General features: G+C 39.9%; 1 protein-coding gene across 18 annotated transcripts in view; it reads left to right on the plus strand.

Moving 5' to 3' along the window:
• TRIP12 (thyroid hormone receptor interactor 12) overlaps positions 1-22,571 on the plus strand; it is a 138,709-nt gene that overhangs the window by 101,507 nt on the left and 14,631 nt on the right. For 9 of the 18 annotated variants that reach the window (XM_060624038.3, XM_060624034.3, XM_060624039.3 and 6 more), the window contains 17 exons: positions 483-636; positions 1,745-1,973; positions 2,296-2,414; positions 4,729-4,936; positions 7,446-7,546; positions 7,777-7,951; positions 9,121-9,262; positions 10,076-10,267; positions 11,759-11,910; positions 13,587-13,759; positions 14,134-14,207; positions 14,289-14,488; positions 15,142-15,269; positions 16,608-16,759; positions 17,641-17,783; positions 18,868-19,024; positions 20,330-20,428. In XM_060624038.3, the coding sequence (XP_060480021.1) occupies positions 483-636; positions 1,745-1,973; positions 2,296-2,414; positions 4,729-4,936; positions 7,446-7,546; positions 7,777-7,951; positions 9,121-9,262; positions 10,076-10,267; positions 11,759-11,910; positions 13,587-13,759; positions 14,134-14,207; positions 14,289-14,488; positions 15,142-15,269; positions 16,608-16,759; positions 17,641-17,783; positions 18,868-19,024; positions 20,330-20,428 (2,598 nt within the window). The remainder of the gene's footprint in view (positions 1-482; positions 637-1,744; positions 1,974-2,295; positions 2,415-4,728; positions 4,937-7,445; positions 7,547-7,776; positions 7,952-9,120; positions 9,263-10,075; positions 10,268-11,758; positions 11,911-13,586; positions 13,760-14,133; positions 14,208-14,288; positions 14,489-15,141; positions 15,270-16,607; positions 16,760-17,640; positions 17,784-18,867; positions 19,025-20,329; positions 20,429-22,571) is intronic. The other 9 variants (XM_060624040.3, XM_060624041.3, XM_060624045.3 and 6 more) reach the window with 3 other exon arrangements.

Below are 22,571 nucleotides of genomic sequence, written 5' to 3' on the forward strand. Positions count from 1 at the left end.
TTTGATCTAAGGGTAATTTTATAGGAGCATATTGTTTAAAGAAGATTTTGGTGGGCTGCTAAGAATCCATGATGTAAATAACATTTTAACCTAAAAATTAGATACTAAGATTTTATGGATAACGATTTTTTTTTCTATCAGCAATGTCTTAAAAGCTTCCTTAATACAAATGGTGTCATCTTCATGTCACTGATTCTCCATGACTGGATCTTTCATCAGGAATTTATCTGTATCTATTTATGACTCCAGGGAGGGGCCTTAAAGGGCCTGTGGTGTATATTTGTGTTTAATTAAAAATGACTTATTGAATAAATGAGTGTTGTCACATCCACACTATTAAATTTTCCATATTCTTTGACTTCACCATCTGAAACCTGATCAGATAAATCTGTAAGTTAGCATTTATGAAGGTTCCCCACTGTGTCTTAAGTTAATAAATTTCTCCATGTTTATATTCAAGGTTTCTCTCTCTTTGCTCTCAGGCAGCCCATCAGGTCGGTGAGGATGAGATAAGCTTGTCCACTCTGGGACGAGTTTATACTATTGATTTTAATTCTATGCAGCAAATCAATGAGGACACGGGAACAGCACGTGCCATTCAGAGAAAACCTAACCCCTTAGCGAATACTAACACTAGTAAGTACCTTTTGAGTTAATAGTAGTACGATACTGTCATGTGAATAATATTTGCGGTGATTGTTTCATTGAGTGTCTTTATTAAGCTGAAGACTGCTGCGTAGGAGTAATTAATTTCTTGTTGTTTCTATCGTGTTTTAATTGACGAATAAGCCAGGATTGCCGAAATGGTATCCTCCGCATTATTTTTCTGCTGTGTGGTTTGCTGCGTTCTGGAATTCCAGCGAGAATTGGCCCATGGAGTTTTTTTATCTGATCCTGTTCTCCCTCTTTTACCTTTAGATCCACTTGCACCTGTCAGATTAGTTTTTCCAACCTTATAGATTATACTTTCCCGTGAGCGTTCTCTTCTTAACTAATGACCAATAGATGATTTTACTGTTTTTTCAGGTTTCTGACATTTATCTTTGTCCTTGGGGATACATACCATCTATTGCTTTTGCAGCTCTAGTTTAGAATGCAGGGGTCAGCAGACTTTTTCTGGAAAGGGCCAGATAGTAAATATTTCAGCCTTGTGGACAGCACGGTCCCTGTACTCAACACTGCTGTTGTGACTCCAAAGCAGCCATATACAATATGTAAACAAACGTACGTGGTTATGTTCTGGTAAGATTTGATGTACAAAAATAGGTGCTGGGCCACACTGGGCGTTTGGACCAGACTTTGCCAGCCCCTCATCTAGAGCTTACTTTTCATCCGTTTCCTTTCCCCTGTGCTTTATTCCCCCTAAGGAAAGCAACAGATCATCTTGTGTTTCCATAGCTTCTGGTCACATACCCTCTGTCCATTGCTTGAACTCTGTTTGTTTCTTACCAGTGGTTTAGGTGGCTAACACTGAACATCCTTAGTGTTTTGTTAAATGTATATCATTAAAATAAGAGGTACAGTGTGCTCGTGGCTTGTTCTTTCGAGCTGGCTACATTTTGTCTAAATGCTGCTCGTGGCATCTTTGTAGACCCTAGTCATATTAGAGAAGTTGACTTGTTACATGACCACATTTTTAAAATAACATTTCAGATAATCACGGCAGCTTGCGTGCTTTATGTTGTTTACTTCCTTGTGTTTCTGAGGTCTGTCACTTCAGGATTGTCCGTTTTTTTTACAACAGGCGGATATTCCGAGTTAAAGAAGGATGATGCTCGAGCACAGCTTATGAAAGAGGATCCGGAACTGGCTAAGGCTTTCATTAAGACGTTATTCGGTGTCCTTTATGAAGTGTATAGTTCCTCGGCAGGACCTGCGGTCAGACATAAGTGCCTTAGAGCAATTCTTAGGATAATTTATTTTGCGGATGCTGAACTTCTGAAGGATGTCCTGAAAAATCATGCTGTTTCAAGGTGTGTTCATGAAAATAGTGAAGACTTTTTAGAAATTCAAGTCTCTGCAAGTAATTTCAGAAACCTTAAAAGTGACAACACAGAAAAAATATGCACAGAACAGTTTATTTGTAGTATCTGGAGCCCCTTGTCTCTTTATGTGCATACACACCTTTGAGAAGGACTAAAACAAATGCAAAAGTTGAGCATTTAAGAAAAACTTTCGTTGTAGTGGACTGTTTTCATAATGAAAATGTTTTGCTCTCAAAGTTAAAGTAGTATGGCCCAAAATAATTCTCACATTCAGACAGATGTTTTATATATGAATGCTTTCTTTTTTTAGTCACATTGCTTCCATGCTGTCAAGCCAAGACCTGAAGATAGTAGTCGGAGCGCTTCAGATGGCAGAGATCTTAATGCAGAAGTTACCTGATATTTTTAGTGTTTACTTCAGAAGAGAAGGTAATGTCCTCCATACTCATTCATTAATGGCTAATCTTTTCGTTTACGTAGTATTGCGATAGCATGTATAGTTCTAATTCCGAACAACCTCTTACGTGAGAAGTCTCCATCCTTACAGCTCACATACATACAGGGTGTGTCCTTTGTAAAATCTGTTGATACAAGTTGTGTGAGATTCACAGTCTGTTGATAAACAGTAAGTTGTAATGATTTGAATGTTTATGGCCCAGAGGTAATCATTAACGTTTCCTTTCATGTAGATACTGTGCAGCTCCCATAAAGACGCCTTGAGAAAGTCAGAGGCCACTTTCTTTCCCAGTGAATCCCATTAGTAGATCAGAACACTTGTAAGAGGGATTATTATTTACTTTGTTGTGTGCCTAGTGGAATATTTTTAGGCTTCAGTTATTTATGTACTGAAATCTTTAGTGTGCAACTGGTCTGGTCCCCTGATTTGAGCAATCTGAATGTGGAAATCAGCCTAGGAGAGATGGTACTTGTCTGTTCTCTTTTTGAAGACCTCAAAGACTGTTGTTGCTCATTCAGGTGTTTTCTCCTTTTCAAGCATACCAAGATATTAAAAGAAGTTCTTTTCTCATAAACGGGTCTCTATAATTCTTTTGGTCTTTTAGAGATACTTTGGTGTTGCGAGGACACAGGAGATCATGGTGTTTTTATACTGAAGTAATCCTTAGCTTCATCTTTCATCTTACCAACAATTCTAGTTCTTTCTGCAAATGATCTGTTTTCCTGTCTTTCATCACCTGATGCTGGCTCTGTATCTCTTCACATCTTGAGAATGCTGTAGTCCTGTTAGTGTAAGAGTATTAGATAGGAAGAGGCTTTCACCATTTTTTACTAGTTTTGTTTAAAAAAACAGTCAAAAAAAAATTCCAGTGCTACATATTTATTTGAAGTGGAAAGCAAACTCCATAACTGTGGTTTACAGATGGGGTGCCTGTATGAATAGATGTTTCTGTGCTCACATAAACATTTGGTATGTGGTTTTTTTAGCCTTGGATTATCTTGTAATTTGTTTTGTATCTTGGTTTTGGTGTTAGCCTTTAGTTCTGCCTTTCGGATATATTCCGCCCTCTGATTTGGAAGTCTTATGAGAGTATGTCTTTTTCTCAAAGTGATTTTTTTCTTTCTTTTTACATGTATAAGAACACTATGCCATCAAATTGAATTTTCCACCCCCCAGATATTCATATAGTGTATACATTATGAAGTTTGGGGGGGGGGGTGCTTGATTAGTTCAGCTACTTTGCATCTGGCATTTGTTCTGTCCAGTTCCACCTGTCATTTTTTTCCTGAGGACTTGCCTTCTAGAATCTGTGTTAGATCCTCCTGCTGTGTGTTCCATCAGCACTGTATTTTCTCTCTGAGGAGTTTACTCTATTTGTAATTTCTTATAAAAATTATTTTTTCTCCCCAGTAAGTGCCCTTAAGTCCATTTTTCTCACCAATGGTCATATTCTTAGTACCTTGCGCACAGTCTGGCATATGATTGCTGCAAACAGTGTTTGTGGAGTCAACGCCTGAAGTTTGAGATCATTCAGACATCTTGCAGTCTTGTGAGGTTTTTTTGTTTGCTTTAAGAATCTGACGGAAAACTCTGGACTCTATCCCGGAAAAAACGTGAATGTGTGAACATGCGCTCATATACTCAGACATACACCTTTGCATACAGTTAATAGTTCGTGGCACTCCCCTCCGCCCTACCTACATTCTCCTGTGATTCTAGCCCAGATATGAACCCCTGCCTTCATGAGTTACAGTTCGGCTCTCCTTGTACACCTCCAAGGATGTGAAAATCCCCATCCTTGGGTTGCTGGTGTTCTCTCTTTTGGCAGCAGCGTCACGGTTACTTTCGTCTCATTGTAGCATTTGAAGCTGGTTAATAATCGTAGCAGGTCTTTCTTTACTTGTGGCGATCGAACCACAGGTGCGCTGCTGTGTTTTTGTAGTTGATTGTTTTTATATTGGGTATTTTGAATTTTCAGTAGGTATTTATGTGTGACCCTATTAAAACTTCCTGTTACCAGGTTTTGAATATTAGATGATGTTCAAAATAATTATCTTTCGATATCAATATCAATATCAATATCTTTCTTTAATGTTGAATTTGCCTACGACTCTTTCGAATGGGTCAAGTTGAAAACCCTGGCACCTAAGGGCCTCCACCCCCACTCCCACCCCCCCCAATTCGCTGGATACTTTTGATTCATTCCCTGTTTAGCATTTAGGGATTTTGTAATCGTGGGAGGTGGTTCTGATTAAAACTGACTCTTTTAAATCTGTTACTGTATAGGTGTAATGCATCAAGTAAAACACTTAGCAGAATCAGAGTCTTTGTTGACAAGTCCACCAAAGGCATGTACGAATGGGTCAGGATCCTTGGGGTCCACGACGTCAGTCAGCAGTGGAACAGCCACGGCTGCCACTAATGCTGCGGCTGACGTGGGATCCCCCAGCTTGCAGCACAGCAGAGATGATTCTTTAGATCTGAGCCCTCAAGGGTAAGTCAGAGTTCTGTGGTGGTTTTTATGCTCTTTGCCTTTAACTGTCTCCTGGTACCTGAGATTCCCATAGGGAATAAAATGGTAAAATATTCGAGAGTACACCTTTATTTTCCCGTCTGTATCTTCTTAGACCTTTAACGGGAATGGGTGGGAAGAAACTGAACATGTATTACAAAGCCATGTTTAGGAACCACAAGAGATACTAGGTATTTCCAGGGACAGTGAAGGCAGCTGAGGCTCAGAGAAGTTAATGATGTGCCAAAGTCACACACTGATTTTTACAGATGTAGGGTTTGAGCCCTCATTTCTAATTCCCTGATCTTGCGAGTATTTACTGCATTGTAGCATACATTCCAGGTTTGAGACATCCAAGTAGTGACATATGAAAAATATTAAAAATTAGAATTTTTAGAACGTACAGGAAAAAACCCGACTTCCCATTTATCTTCCATTGGCAAATGAGAACTTTGCTCTTAATAAAGGAAAATGGGAGTTCTTAAGTGTGTCTGCTTCCACCTCTTTATCTGTTTTTAATCCCCTTGTTGTACTGTGCTACTGAGAACATCGCCACCAAACCCTCATATTAGCTTTCATTTTGTTGGGTTAAAACAAATTATACTCTAAAGTGTTTTTGTTTCTTTGACATCAGAAACTTAATATGGCTGTAAGAATGGTGCATGATCAACCAGACTCGGTTCTGGAATTCAGAGTGTACTCCGTGTAATATTCCTTTTTACTCCTTTTAAGTTGTAACGTGGGTCTGGGTGAAACATATAGTCGATAAGTGAGGTCCAAAAATTGAACCTCTGTGAACTGCAAGGTAGCATTGTTCTAAGAAGCTGGCCAGCTGAGGATCCCAGCTCCTTTTGGTGCCACCTGGTGGCAGTTATCCGCTCTAGCTTAAGTATGAATTTTGGCATTTGGACTTGGACTACCCGCTGGGACTTCTGACACAGTGGCTGTTATTTTAGGAAACTTCTAGGTTTGGGTGGTGCCTGTGTCATGGATCCAGTCCTGTGAGATTGGGCCTGAACAATACTGGAGACCCTCCACCTTCTCTGTTCTCCAGTTGGATTTGTCCGCCTGCCTCTCTTCTTCCTTCCTTTCCAGCCCCATTCCTTCCCCCTGGCTGCTGTAGTAACTTCCGCTACCGCAGGCATGGTGCCCTAGCTTGGTGAGATGTGATGCAGCTCAGAGAAAGACGCTGTTTCTGAGCCACTGAAGGATTAGACTTGATTATAGTCTAATAATTGAAAATTCTAAAACAAAACAAAACGGAAAGAACCTTTTGGAGTTTTAAGTGGTTCCATTTCTTTTTAATATGGTTTCTAATGAAAAATTCATATAAGTTTGTAAAGGGGGAATTTTTTACCCATACATATCTGGACGTTCACTCATTTTGCTTGTCAAGCATAAACACATTACTGTTGTGTTTTTTTGTTTGTTTTTAATGTTTATTTTTGAGAGAGAGAGACAGAGCATGAGCAAGGGAGGTACAGAGATAGAGGGAGACACAGAATCAGAAGCAGGCTCAAGACTCTGAGCTGTCAACACAGAGCCCAATGCAGGGGTCGAACCCATAAGCTGTGAGATCATGACCTAGGCCAAAGTTGGACGCTTAACCAACTGATCACCCAGGCTCCCCAAACACATTAGTGTTTTTAATAGACATCAGATATTGGAAGAACTTTAAAACTTTTTCAAATTTTTCTAATTTTATTGTGGGTCACAGACCAACTGAACCAGAACATTTTTCCCATCTTATCTATCTTACATGGTTTTGTTATTCTAAGAATCATTTGATAATTTCAAACTATTTCTACTGTTAGGAATAGTGAAAATAAGACAGGCTACGTATGTTCTATTTCAGGTATTCTAATTCAGAATAAGTTATTCATACTATGATTTGATCTGTTTATAGGTAATTTTGAGGTTTTTTTTTTTTTTTTTTAATCCCTAAACTATTTATAAATGAATTCATTTAGGATGTTATGGCAGTTGTATACCGTGAAATTACTTTGGGCAGTGTCAGGAAAGCATTTTGATAATATTAACACTCAATGTCATGTATATTTTACTTCTTGTCATTTAGGTTAGGGAAGAAATACGGTAATCAGATTTAACATTCTATTTCTAGTTTGATAGCGTAGGTCTTTTTAAATTTTTATTTTTGCCTTGTAAATTTGTTTTATGTACTTTCCTGTACGTGTACAACATTTTATAGTAAGAGTTTACCACAGGATTATTCAAATAGTCTATTTGGTTTTACTTTTAGTAGCTCAGTATAGTCAAATAGCTTTTTCTGAATGCATCATCTTCTGTGTCTCTATACCTCTTAGATCATGACTGGAGCAGAGTCTGCATTAAATAGGTAATCACTGAATGAAAAATACCGTTATGGCAGTATTTTACAGCTCCTTGTTTCTGCCATTTTAGCTTGCTTTTCAGCGAGTGATAATAAATCGTGGTAATTGCTAAACTTCTCCCATATTTTCTCATGTGATAGTCGATTAAGCGATGTTCTAAAGAGAAAGCGACTGCCAAAACGAGGGCCAAGAAGGCCAAAGTATTCACCTCCAAGAGATGATGACAAAGTAGACAATCAAGGTAATTCCTTTGGTGACACTGTGGGGGTGGAAGGCAGAGGGAAAGATGGTACCAGTTAGAGACACGGATCTCACGAAAGCTGCTGAGAGCTTTGAAGTACACCTGAGTTTACTCCGTGTTCTAAGTTGTTTCAGCTAATTCGTCTCATAAGAACAGGAATGTTAAATTTCAGTTGGTTTTCATCAGTTACGCTAAAGTGGTTTAACCGTTATTCCCTTTTCTTCTCATAGCTAAAAGCCCCACCACTACCCAGTCACCTAAATCTTCTTTCCTGGCAAGCTTGAATCCAAAAACGTGGGGAAGGTTAAGCGCACAGTCCAACAGCAACAACATTGAACCAGCACGAACCGCGGGAGTCAGTGGTCTTGCCAGGGCTGCCTCAAAGGACACCATCTCCAATAATAGGTGAAGTGGGGGAATCCTCTATTGCTTCTGTGCTTGGGATTAGCAAAACTGAGCATTATTTCAGTCAGCACGTGTATTGTATGGAGATGAAACATGGACACAGACCTTTAATTTATGCTCAGTAGTGGTATTGCTCAAAGATGAAGTAGATTTCTCAGTTCTTGAACTCCGTGCCTGGCTTTGTCCTGAATTTCAATCTTACATCTTAAAACATGTTTCAACATTTCTCGTTGGGAGTTGTAGACGTTCAAAACCAAATAAATTCTCCCTGTGGAACCTGTTCCTCAGTTTTATTCTAGACAAGTAAAAGCTGGCATTTTCTGCATGCACACACAGACACGCACACACACTCACCTGCTTCTCTGATCCCCTTCCTCTACCCTTTACATTAGGACTTAAAGATCTTAGAGTAGAGGTCGGTTGGTTGGTCTTAAGAAATTTAGAACTGTATCAGCTAAACTGTTTCACACACCAATTTGTGGCTATTAACAATTATTTCTTAAAAACCCTCTAGAGTTGTTCTTTTGACTCTGGATGTAGCACGCCAACATGGATTATTTCCTCTGCAACCAAGAAATTTTTAAAAATCAGATTCCACTGGCAAAGAAACAGGCTCTTTTTGTTTGGTTGATTGGTTGCGTTGGTTATTGTTTTCCTGAATTGCATTTAATAATAATTAAGCACGTGTATTTCTAAAGCCATCAGAATTTGTCATTTAAGCAGCGAGGTTTCAGTTAATTGTACATCTAACAGGTGCATGTTTCTGGTCTATAGTTCTTTACCTCACCTCTCCAAGGAACACAAATAAAGGACAAAGCAAGTGTGTCTGTACCCAATGAAACAACCATGTCAAGTTGTTATCAGGCGAATAGTTAGGAAGGAAACTATTAATGTGGTAGAGTTCCAGGGAGTTAGAACTTTTTGTATATGTTTCATGTAATGACCTGAAATATATTTTAAGTACCTGTGCATTTCTCTAGTACACCTTAACCCATTTTCAAAATGACACTTAAATTTGGTTAATATGGAATCTGAGTTCATGAATCTATAAGCATAGGCCCAAGAGGGTTTTTTAAAAATGTAGCAGCAATTTGCCTTTGGGTAGTTACAGTTGAAATCCTTTTTGTACACAGAGACTAAATTTAATATCTTGTTTTTCCTTTGTGCAGAGAAAAAATTAAAGGTTGGATTAAGGAACAAGCGCATAAATTTGTAGAACGTTACTTCAGTTCTGAGAACATGGATGGAAGCAACCCTGCACTGAATGTCCTTCAGAGACTTTGTGCTGCGACCGAACAACTCAACCTCCAGGTACCGCGTTGGGTGCACCTTGCTGGTCCTTCACAGTCTCTTTTGGCATCTCTTCTGTCTTCCTGTTCCTCCCTTGATGACTCTCTGGCTTTCCCCGGATTTGCTGTCCTAGATCAACTTTTTAGCTAGACATGTACCTCTAGCACTGACGTTTCTGTAACGAGTCCCTTGACTTTCGTGCTTCATCATTTTATCATTAACGGTACTGGGAAATCTCTTCCTTGACTTTGTTCTCTTCACAACTCGTATTTCTTGACAAAAGAAGAGACTCGAGAAATGTCCCTTGAGTATATCTCCTCAACTCTGGGTATTAGAGTGGATGGGACCCTCCCTAACCTAACTGGGTCTCATAGTAGTTGAAGAGGGAGGTTGAATAAACTGTTTAAATTTCATCTGATTCTTAGCCTTTTTACATTTTTTTGTGCACCCTGAGCGATTTGAGTAGTACATGTTTTGCAAGAAATTGTCCATTTCATCTAGGTTTTAAATGTATTAATTTAAAGCCACACTTCATATTCTGTTTTAATCTTCTCCTTCTGGTGTTCTCTTTACCCCTCAATTTATATTCTCATCGTTTGTCTTTATTTACTTTGTTTGTTCTACATCGGTTGAGTGTGAGACTTCTCTATGTTAGTAGTGTGGATGCTGGTTAAGATCATATTTTCCAAGGATCTACCAAGAATGCATCACTTCCTCTGCCTTCTTTTTTAAAGGTGTTGAGAATGTATTCTGTTCCTTTGGGGGAAGTGTAAATTGTGCATTTAGTAAGGACTGTTTAAATCAATACAGAAATACTCTTCCCAACTCTTGCAGGTGGATGGTGGAGCTGAGTGCCTTGTAGAAATCCGTAGCATAGTCTCAGAGTCAGACGTTTCATCATTTGAAATCCAGCATAGTGGATTCGTGAAGCAGCTGTTGCTTTATTTGACATCTAAAAGTGAAAAGGATGCTGTGAGCAGAGAGATCAGATTAAAGAGATTCCTTCACGTATTCTTTTCTTCACCAGTAAGTTGTCTATAATGCTTGTGTATGTTATTACGGGAATCTTTGCTCACTAATGTGTGTATTTTCATCTCCGTGATTTCCATTAGGTGCTGGTCAAGATACTCAGGTAAAGCTTCTAGCTTCTGATACACAGTTGGATTCCTTGGTCTTTTATAGATCACATACACTAGTAAAGCAACAGAATGGTGATTTAATGGTGCGAGTGCCACAGTTTTTATGATCCATGTTATGCTGAGTCTTTGTTTTTCCTGTAAGCCCAGTCGTTAATAGTAGTCTCTCACTTGTGAATGTGTTTATGCTCAATATTTGTTTTTAAACATATTGTAGTGGAAATACAGTAAACATAGCTATAGACGTAAGATAGAGTGGACATTTCCATTTTGCGTATGAAATGCAGTATTAACAGTTGTATTCGAGAGTACTTAGTCACCACTTCCAATCTGGATTACAAGAGCAGAGGCCACAAAGAGGCTCCCCTACCTTCAGCCTCAGTGGGTAAGAGCAAGAATGTACCTATTCTTGGACAATATTGACTTAACATCATTCTACTTGTTGACAACTACTTGAGATAAGGCATCCCTGGAGATGTCTCTGGATCTTCTGTGTAGTAGGGCTAAGGATGATTCTGTGTGTTAGTGGAAACTACTTCACTGTGCCTTCCTTTCAGTGTTTGTAGTCATTTTGAGCATTTCTTGTTTTATTTTTTTCAAATTTTAATTTTTTTGTTTAGTCGTTAGTTTTGAGAGAGAGCGTGCGAGGGAGCAGGGGAGGGGCAGAGAGGGGGGAGAAAGAGAAGCTCAAGCAGTCTCCATGCCCAGCATGGACCCCAATGTGGGGCTCCATCTCACCACCCTGGGATCATAACTTGAGCCTAAATGAAGACTTTGCCACTTAACTGACTGAGCCACCCAGGCACCCCGCTTGTATTGTTTTCACTTGAGCTACCTGAAGCAGAGTTGGTATTTGTTAGAGATGCATTAGATGCGTAGCAATACTGGATGTGGTTTTATACTATGCCTAAGATTATGTACAGGTAGGTATGTAATCTCTTACCTGAAACTCCTTGGCGCTGGATGGTTTTCACAAGTTCTTCAATACAGTACATAGATATTACCTGATATCCCCAGTGGATAAATAACACTCCACACACATTAAATGTTTTTGCAGCAAAGCATGTGAATATTCCTACCAAATAAACGTAAAGACTGCAGATAGCCTTGTGTCTGGGTCAGGTTTCACCACCACACAAGTAGTGTTTTCAAGCCCTTTGGACCTAGGAGCTAGGAATAAAGGATTGTGGACCTGCACAAAAAGCGTCTCTATTTTGAAATGATTTATTTGGAAGTAACCATTCCAACCGAGTGTATCAAGAGATAAAAGAGAACAAATGAATGGTTCTCTTCTGTAAAACTGCCTGTTAAATTTCCTTGTTGAGCAGTGTTCCATTTTCAGGAGGCCTTGCTTAACCGATTGGTTTATTTATAACTTCAGCTTCCTGGAGAAGAGCCCATTGGAAGAGTAGAACCAGTGGGTAATGCACCTTTGTTGGCATTAGTTCACAAGATGAACAACTGCCTCAGCCAGATGGAACAGTTTCCAGTCAAAGTACATGACTTCCCCAGTGGGAATGGGACAGGAGGCAGGTAAGAATCATGGCTTGGGTGTGCCCTTGCCATTGGACTTTGTGCTTAATTTTGTTGAGGTAAAGTGGCAAGAGGTCTGGTAATATCTTCATCTGCCCAAAGACCATTTGGTTGTAATGGCTAAAGAAAAATACTTTTTTATATTTAAAATCCACCCCTTGTGTTTTTTTAACATGGTGTTTTGGAAATCTATAACCCAATGACTGTGTTGGCAACCTGTAATAAGCTTAGTGTTCCATTACTTTCATATAGAATGCTTCTCCGTGAATTTTACAGGCATGGATGATAAAATATTTGCATTCTGTGCAGTATTGTGATTTCCTGTGTGATGTGATTATACCTTTGATGGGTTTTAACAAATAAGTTTATTTTGAAGTTTTCTTGTTTTAATAAAACTTTCTATTTTTTTCTATAATATAGTACTTTTACTGGACTCATGAAGTGCTACAGAAAGAATTCACTGTAAAGGTTCATTATTGTATTTTATGGAATGTTATAAGGTTTCTAGAATGTCATGACTGGAAGCATACAAAATACGAAATTAGTTTGGTTGTTTTGAGTTTATTTATTTTGAGAGAGAGTGCGAACATGTGTGCGCAGGGTAGGGCCAGAGGGAGACAGAATCTCCAGCAGGCTCCGTGCTACCAGTGCCGGCCCCATACAGGGACTCCATCTCAGGAACTGTGAGATCATGACCGGAGCCAAAAAGCAAGAGTCGGATGCTTAAGAACTGAGCTCCCCAGGTGCCCCTGAGATCAGTTTGGTTTAAAAATACACAGTCTGATGTATTTTGAAAACATTTAAATTTGTGATTGAATTGAAACAGTATGCATTACTGGATCAGATAGAGGGAGCAGTGTGGGCTAGAGCTTTTTCTGGCTTTGCAAACTAATATAGAAAGTGGTATTCGGTTTTAATCATCCTACTGGAGGATTTTATGAAACAAGGGGGCATCTCATCTATGCCTGAGAAAACCATGACGTTTTTCATTTTCACCCAGATTTGTGTAAAGTGTGTATGTTTACATATGTATCCGTTTAATGCAATATTCCTCTCCAATACCCCAGTTTGCATGCCTTCTGGAATCTTAAAGAGAACTGCATCTTAAGCCTGCCTGTGTCTTGATGTTGTCAGCCCTTTTTCAGAAATGAGCGATTAATTCTCATTTCCAGGGTCAGACTGGTGTAGCTCTTGAACTGCTTCATTCAAAAGAATATAGTGAAGTAAATTGTAAAGGGTAGTTTTTAAAGTAATTTTGTAGCAGAAGCATTTGAAAGCAAAAAAGAGGGCTTTTTCTTTTGTTTTTAAATCCATAGAATTTAGTTACGCAGTGGCAAAATACTGCGGAAGTGAGCACGCACAGTGCTTGCGGAATGTTTATTCTAGAGAAATGGCTAAATCTCGGTGGGGAGGGATTTCTGCCCGCTTGGATTTATGGTAGGACAGAGAATGATGATTTAATGTTCTCATATGCGTGCATACACACCCTCTTTTATTTCTTACTTTAACAACTTTACTAAGTAAGTCAAATTGCTGACTTCACTATTTACGTAACTGGTAAGTGCGTGCTTATTTTGTGCCTTAAAAAATGCAGTTTGTATTATCTTGCTTTTGTGTGAATTATTATGTTGATTTTGAAAATAATAGAATAACTTTTTTTCACAAATTATCTTGAGCTTTTCTCTCAACAGAGGATCACAGGCTTTAAAATTTTTCAACACCCATCAGTTAAAATGCCAGTTACAAAGACATCCAGACTGTGCAAATGTGAAACAGTGGAAGGGTGGGCCTGTCAAGATTGATCCCCTGGCTTTGGTACAAGCTATCGAGAGATACCTTGTGGTCAGAGGTACTTTCCCTATATGTGTGTTTTGTTTCCATACGTACATGTGGGCTGGGAATATTGGGGGACATATAAATGATTTCCCTTGTATTACTACTTCTGTTCAAACCTAGCTTCAGGAACTCGGCTTCCCATCATTTATTTAATACGGAGTATGTGGAAATGTGGTAAATTTCCTAGGAGCTGACTGCTTACAGTCAGCTGGAATGTAATGTAGTGGGAATGGCATTTTGTATGTGACCGTTTTCTTGAATCCTTCTGTTTCATAGGTCAAGGTGTAGTATACACGTGTTTTTCTAAGAGCATATTAGTTTAACCGGTATGTGTGGGCCCTGGCATGTAAAGTTGCTAGAAATTTAACAGCCTTCTTGCATCCTTAGGGTATGGAAGAGTAAGAGAAGATGATGAAGACAGTGATGATGATGGCTCTGATGAGGAAATAGACGAGTCTCTGGTAAGGTGCTGTTCTCACCATGTTGTAATGGATGAAGTTCAGGGCCTGTAGCTTCACTGGATTTTCTTTTGCTTCATTTAGGCTGCTCAGTTCTTAAATTCAGGAAATGTGAGACACCGGCTACAGTTTTACATTGGAGAACACTTGCTCCCGTATAACATGACTGTGTATCAGGCAGTCCGACAGTTCAGTATACAGGCTGAAGATGAGAGGGAGTCCACAGACGATGAGAGCAATCCTCTGGGAAGAGCTGGTATTTGGACAAAGACTCATACAATATGGCAAGTAAAATGACTTCGTTCAGTTTTCATCAGCTTTGTTACCGTTTGTGTGTTTTGGGAATTCATATGAATGGCTGGCCTAAGTGAGGGGAGGAGACCCGAATCCTACATTTTATTATCAAAAGCCACTTCAAATACTTCGCATGAATGCCTACACGCATGCACGTACGTATGTGTGTGCTTACCTTCGTTATGTCTACTAGAAAACGTGTTTGTTCAAGGGCAGTAATCCTAGCTTACATCACCTTTTTAGATTCAATTTCAGATCTTTAAATAAGACAGAAACATCTCCATAAGATGAAGTTCCTTTGGGTGATGAGCAGCTTGGCATCTTTAAGCCCTTAGAGGCACTTGGATGCAGCTTCCCACATTGTGAATGAATGTCTGCTACTTACATTTAATTAAAGAGATCTGTTCTCCCCTGGACCACCCCCGGAGTTCCTCAGGTGGCCCCTCCTGGGAATGTGGTCTATCTGTGGTCTCTTTTTGGAAGCGGTGCCGTTGGTAATTCTCCAGACCCAGAAGTCAAGAGAAACTGGATAGGTCTTAGAGTTGTAGAAACTCCAGTGTCTGTGGGTCACCCTTTGGCCCCTGTAGAACAGTTTTTATTCTTAAGATCTACATTTAGTTTACATACTCTCCAATCGATTTAGGTACAAACCCGTGCGAGAGGATGAAGAAAGTAATAAAGATTGTGTTGGTGGTAAAAGAGGAAGAGCCCAAACAGCTCCAACAAAAACATCCCCCAGAAATGCAAAAAAGCATGATGAGTTATGGCACGGTAAGTTCGTGCAAGGGACGGGAAAACCCATCGCCATGGGGCAGTAGACTTCTTGTCCTGATTTATACCTAGCAGTCAAATCTTTATAATTTAGAAAATACAAAATTACCACAAATGGAAAATTAAGTATCTGCAAAATTAAATTTGGAAAGAAAATTGGAAAAGACTCAGATACTCTTTCCATGAAAAATTTGTTTTCATGAAGGCTAAAACACATTTCATTAGTAGAGCACATTTACTGAAGAAGAGACTGATCGTGGTCAGGCAGGCCCTTCATTTTCGTCATTTATTGTACTCTAACAGTTCTAGAAGAAATGAAAAGTTTTGCCAGGTAATACGATGACTACTGAATGGAGTAGCATCTCCCAGTCTGAGCTCTTTTCCTTTGTAGTATTTCTTTCCAGTCTACATGTGCTCGTTCACCCCCCCCCCCCCCTCCACGTTTTTTCTGTGGTAGTGGCAGTGCCTCGGGGCATTGGCTGCAGGGTCATTGCACAGAGACCATCCCTATCAGGGATTTCCAAACTAAATGGTGTCAATTGCTGAAAATTTTTCTGGTCCTCAGAAATAAGGACATTGTAACAAATATTTTTGGGGTTTGTTGTTGCTGTGGTTCCCCCCCCCCCCCCCCCCCCCGCATCCTCCCCCACAACTAAGTTCTTTTTTAAAGGGTTTATATTTTGAAATTTTTATTTCTATGTTTTTGGTGTTAGAAATTGCCCTTTGTTTTCTGTAGTGATAGTGTGATTTTGATTCCTGTGCATGGTAACAAAGTCAATGGCAACAGTCCACACCCCCACAACCCCCTTCCCCACCATGCTGCTACTAAGTGAAATCTAAGAAGAAAAGCATCCTAGATCCCCTCAGAAATCATCACAGTCTTTTCTATCCTAAACCTTGAATTAAATAACCAAATCTCTTATAGATTTACAATTGGGAGTGTTTGTCTATTTTACATGGCCATTGTAAGCTGGATATAAAAATTAAAAATCCAAGAAATTTGTATCTGTGAATTTAAATTTACACATTTTGTCCTTTTGTCTGTATTCTTTCCCAACTATTTTATTATTAGCTGTTGTTTCTGTTGAAAGAGGAAATGCGTATGAGTCAGTGTTTATGTTGATATGGGAGGCAAGTGAAATTCTTATAAGCCTGGATGATTTTGGTATAAGATAAAAGGGAAAAAATGTTCCAAGCTATCAATACCCTAATAAGATACCAAACATTACATCTTCACAGCTTGTGCTTACTATTTTAGGTGTGATAAGGTAACACCAATGCCGCTGGCATAGCCTTTGTAACCTTGATCAAACTTAACTTTGATCTTTTGCCCTCTAGATGGAGTGTGCCCATCGGTATCAAATCCTTTAGAAGTTTACCTCATATCCACGCCACCTGAAAATATAACTTTTGAAGACCCGTCGTTAGATGTGATTCTTCTTTTAAGAGTTCTACATGCCATCAGTCGATACTGGTATTACTTGTATGATGTGAGTAATGTGGCCCGCTGATGATGGTTCCCATGGTGTGGTGTTCACGGCACACTACCCATAGTTTGCTGTCTAGTAGTTGATGAATTTCTGTTGTACTAGAAACAGAAATAATGATTCGGTTAAATGCAGGGATCATAGCCCAGTGAAATACAATTTATTCACAGTGGGAGCTTCTCCCCCACTTTTTTTTTTTTTTTTTAATGTTTATTTACTCTTTTTGAGAGAGTACAAGCTGGGACAGATCAGGGACGGGAAGGACAGAGGAGCCTGACAGCAGTGAGTCCGATGGGGGGCTCAAAGTCACGAGCTGTGAGATCATGACCCGAGCTGAAGTCAGACGCTCAACCAACTAAGCCACCTAGGCGCCCCTCCCCCACTTGTCGTTGCTGGCCTATATTTTGGATTAATGTTTTCCTAGCTGTAACTTTATTAAGGTAGGCTGCAACAAGAAATATGAATGTGAATTTACATAGTTAAAATTCTTTCTCCATCAAACAAAAGTTCCATTTGCCTAAGTTAAAATACATATTAAGTAAAAAATGAAGTGAAAGTGAAGTACTACCTTTGATATTTATACAATACAAAGCAGAATGAAGGAATTGGCCTCGCATGAGCGTTAGCTGCCGCATCAGTGACTGGGACAGTACTGGTACCCTGTAGCAGTTCGGCCATTCCGCTGGGCATTGTAGAAGTTGTCGTTTAGATTGGGACACTCCTGTGGGAAGCTGTGTATTGTATGTTGGGAACCGGCTGGAATCCAGGCACTCTGGGTACATATTGGAGGTGAAGAAAGAGTTAGTGGGTATAATCCTAATGTTTTCCTGCATGCAGACCTTTTTGTTTTTGGGTTTGTTTGTTTTTTTTTTAACATTTTACAGAATGCAATGTGCAAGGAGATTATTCCAACTAGTGAATTTATTAACAGTAAGTTGACAGCAAAAGCAAACAGGCAGCTTCAAGATCCTCTAGTGATCATGACCGGAAACATCCCAACATGGCTGACTGAACTGGGAAAAACCTGGTAAGACGATCATTTCTGAAACGGCGACTTTGGGAGTGTTATCGTTGTGTTGGTCTTTACACATTTTGTCACAGAAGCATAGTCTTTGATGAACCTGTTTAAATGTGTTTAAGTGACGTTATCATACCTGATGACAGCTTGCTGAATATTCAGTGTGGCTCTAGCATCCAGAGGAGGCTAGCTGGGGCTCGTACGAGATCTTTGTGGCAGTGTGTATCTATGTGTGTGAAATAGGAAAGCACACAAGGATCTTTAAGGAGAGTAAAATCCCCTGTCATCACAAAATGCGGACTCCAAAGGTATAGTCAGTTGATTTTTCTGTGCCTGTTTGGGCCCAGACTTACATTCTCAGAGACCATAGAACTGCACTGATCGGTATGATAGTCGGTAGCCACACACAGTTGTTTACATTTAGATCAATTAAAATTAAGTAAATTAGAAATTAGTTTTTAGTCACACATAGCCACATCTTTAGGTGGCTACCTGTATTGGACAGAACAAATGTTGAATATTGGGGTCTTCAAAGGAAGTGCTTTTAGCCGCTCCGTGTCAAGAACTACCAAAATCCTACATCATGAAGCAATAGAATCTGTGTTACCGTAGGGTTCATTCTTTGGCAATCAGCATGGCCGTTTGGCATGCTTGAGTGACTTAGAAATGCCAAAGCTGGGAGGAAAATCGTGAACTAGTAAAGCCATTATCTATTATTTGTGTATATGTGGTATGGGGATGGGATGGCAGTGAAACGTGACCAGGCTTAAAACTATATTTGAAATTTAAAATTTCTCTAGTCGTGTTATGCATCCTGAAGGTCTTTGGGTAGATCAAAGATAATCTTGAATAGACCTGATTTGAATAGTTGGATTTCAGATTTCACAGCAAAAAACTACTTAATACATTATTACTTGATCACTTAGACATTTCATGAAAGAATTATGAAAATTGTTCAAAATTAGTTTGCCTAGACCATTTTTGGTTATGTTTACAATTATTATTCTGTATCGTATTAAAACTTGTTTCTAATACAAGGGTTTGTATGGTTTCTGATTCTAATTCAGATCATCTGTATCGCGTCTTTTTACAGCCCATTTTTCTTCCCTTTTGATACCCGGCAAATGCTTTTTTACGTAACTGCGTTTGATCGGGACCGAGCGATGCAGAGATTACTTGACACCAACCCAGAAATCAACCAGTCTGATTCTCAAGATAGCAGAGTTGCACCTAGATTGGATAGAAAAAAAGTAAGTTTCTCCCCCCAGATATTCAAAGATAAACCAAACCGACCTTTGGAAAGTAATGGGGAAACTAGAAATGGGGTGCACCTGAACGTGCCTGTTGGCACAGGACCGTCACTCAGCCACAGCCATCTCTTGGCTTGTCTGATTTCTCACCTGGATGTTTTACTCTCAAGCTCTTGGAACTGGGCTCTTTGTGGTTCTTCTTCACCCGGCAGTTAAGAGTCCCTTCTTCCTGTTTCTGAAATAATTTCTGCAATTCTTTTTCCTCTCTTGTGCCAACAAAGAATCTCGTCTTCTCTTACTGAGGATTCTTTTCCTTTTTAAATTACGAACTCAAACTGTAGCCTCCCTTTTATAATTGATGCTTTATGCAGTAGGTAGAATTAATCAGATCCACTTTCTTCCCTTCACAAATCACTCTGATCAGAAATGACTGAAACAGGATTCATGGTGTAATTCCCAGCTCAAGCCCAGTCAGCCCCTGTGCTGTTGATCTCATTTTCCTGGGCTTCTCGTCTTGGCTGCACATTCGTAGATCTGACCACACTGCTCTGAGCCGTTCCTGCAGAGACCCCATCCAACATTGCTGACCCTGCACTGCCTTTTTATCTTCCTCTTTTGTGCTGAAGATTCTTACTCGGGTCTGTCCTTCCAAAACCTTTCACTCCAAGACTCATGAGAGCCATTAGTAATGAACATTAGAAGAGGAGTTAGAAGGAATGAGAAGCAGAAACAAAAAAGTACTTTTTTTTTTTTTTTTTTTTTAAAGCTTTGCTATTTCTATTTTTACTTGTGTCATTAGGATTGAGTAAACAGTGGTGTTGATGGGATTTGGAAATCTAGCAGGACCTCTCTTGTCCTCCTGAATCTCCTGAGTAGATGTTTGTAGTTTCTGCAGGTCGGAACCAGGAAGTTTCCGCTCACCTGTGTCACCAGCCACCCCCATACCTATTTCTCCATTACGTCAATGTACGTGTGCCTGGGGGGTGGTTCATGCAGCTGCAGCCCTGACTTGCACTGGTCTTGGGCAAGGTCACAGAGATCCTTTCTTCTCCGCCTTGAATTTTCTGAACCTGTCGTGGGCTCAAGAGGACACTTCCCACGTAGCCTCGCTGTCTGTGTTTGTAGCCGTGTGGCCACTCTTTTACCCCTTTCTGAGGCGTGCTTTAAAGAAACAGTTAAAACAACCGAATTGATTTTTTTTTTTTGCACTTCGATAAATGCTACCTGTTTATTATAGTGTAATATGAGTCTAGTTTCTTCACCCTTGTACTTTCTTTCTTTTTTTTCTTTTTTCTTTTTTTTTAGCGTACTGTGAACAGAGAGGAGCTGCTGAAACAAGCCGAGTCTGTGATGCAGGATCTGGGGAGCTCGCGGGCCATGTTAGAAATCCAGTATGAGAATGAGGTGAGCTTATGAGTGTTGACGCTTTTCAGCTTCGTTTGTGCTTTCGTAAGAGTTTGTTGGTCCTCTGAAATTCTAAAAGACGGTTGGGAAATTTATCTGGAAACTGGAGATGTGCTCTGCTGGTGATCTAAGCTCTCCATTTTCCAAAGTTCAGTTGTATGTTAAGAGAGGGTTTTTTTTCTTGCCTAAGAACAAATGTTTGTGCAGTTGTTAGGTTGGTAAAGTGGAAGAGTGTTTTAAGCCATATCTTTCAGAATGTTTGAACTGCCTTTTTAAAAATTTACGTTTACCGAAATAGATAACCTATGTAATAAATGCACACTTTTGACACGTCCAGTTCCAATTGTACAAATTCTCGTGGCCACGTGTACACACCGCACCCCCACCCCCGGGCGACCATTGATTGGTCTGTCTTCTGTCCCGGAGTTTTGTCTCTTTCGCAGTGCAGGAGGCAGCGGACACCCGTGGTGTGTGGCCACTTGTGTCATTCTTCTAGCACTTAGTGCGTAGTGCTTTTCAGATTCATCCTGTTGTTCGTTATATCAGTTTGTTTCCTTTTATCACTAGTGTGAGTCTATGGTAGGGATATCTCACAAAATGTTCAGTCGCTAGGGGATGCACATTTTAGTTTCCAGTTTTGTTTCGTTTTGTTTGTTTGTTTTTAGTTTCTTTATCTTAGAGCGTGCGAGTGCGCACGGGTGGGGCAGGGGCAGAGAGAGGAAGAGAGAGCATCCCAATCGGGCTCCGTGCCGTCCACGCAGAGCCTGACGCAGGGCTCGAACTCACAAACCGTGAGATCGTGACCTGAGCCGAAATCAAGAGTCAGGCGCTCAACCACCTAAGCCACCCAGGCACCCCTAGTTTCTGGTTTTTGATACTTCTGAATAATGCTGCTATGAACATTTGTGTACAAGTCTTTGTAGACCTAGGTTTTCGGTTTTTTTTTCCTTCTTGTGGGTAAATAGTTCAGGGATGAATTGATAAGTTATTTAGTAGGACATGTTTTTACTTGATGAGAAACACCAAACTGTTTTCCAAAGTAGCTTTGCCATTTTCCATTCCCACCAGCGATGGAGTGTGTAAATTTCAATTGCTTCACATGCTCACCAGCCCTTGGGTACTGTCTTTTTAATTTGGGGTATTTTGGTGGGTTTGTAGTGATGTCTTAATGTGTTGTATTTGCACCTTTCTGAGGATTAATGATATTTTCATTCGCCACTCATGCATGTCCTCTGGAGAGGTGTCCCAAGCATTCTGTCCACTTTTTCATCATTGGGTTTTATGATTAAGTTGTTGAGTTTTTCATTACTCTGGACACAAGTCCTTCGTGAGATAGGTGTTTAGAGATATTTTCCAGTTTGTACTTCATCTTTCAGTTTCCCCGTGAAAGGTCTTTGGAAGAGCAGAAGATTTTAATTGTGACAAAATCCAAGTCATCAATTCTTTTTTTCTAGTCTGTGCTTTTATATATCCCAGGAAATTTTCCCCTGACCCTCACATTTCGACCTTGTTAAACTTAATTATTCTAATAACTTAAATTTTTTTTTTAATATTTATTTTATTTTTGAGAGAGAGAGCGCGTGCACACGAGCATGAGTGGGGGAGGAGCAGAGAGAGAGAGAGAGACACACACACAGAATCCAAAGCAGGCTCCAGGCTTTCAGTATAGAGCCCAGCATGGGGCTCAAACTCAGGAACCGCAAGATCGTGACCTGAGCTGAAGTCAGCACTTAACCGACTGAGCCACCCAAGCACCCCAGTTGTAATAACTTTGTAATACATCACTTAGGATTCCAGGGCTTGGGAAACTTTTCTATAAAGGGCCAGATTCAGGTGGTGTGGGCCCTGCAGCCTCCTATCACCGCTACTCAGTTTCGCCTTTGCACAAGCGTGAACGTGGCCACAGACAGTACGTATATAAATGTGCCTGGCCGTGTCCCAATAAAATTTTGTCAGTGAAGTTTATAGTTCATACAATTTTCACATGTTGTGAAATATTCAAGATTTTTCTATCAACCGTTGAAATTGTAAAAACCATTCTTAGATTGCAGATTGTACAAAACAGGAAGTGGGCCAGAGGTGCAGTTTACTGATCTGTGTTGTTAGACAGTCGTGTCGGCTGTGAAAGAAGATGGTTTTACTT

The sequence above is a fragment of the Panthera onca genome, chromosome C1 (assembly GCF_046562875.1).
Source record: "Panthera onca isolate mPanOnc1 chromosome C1, mPanOnc1 haplotype 2, whole genome shotgun sequence".
Lineage (NCBI taxonomy): Eukaryota > Metazoa > Chordata > Mammalia > Carnivora > Felidae > Panthera > Panthera onca.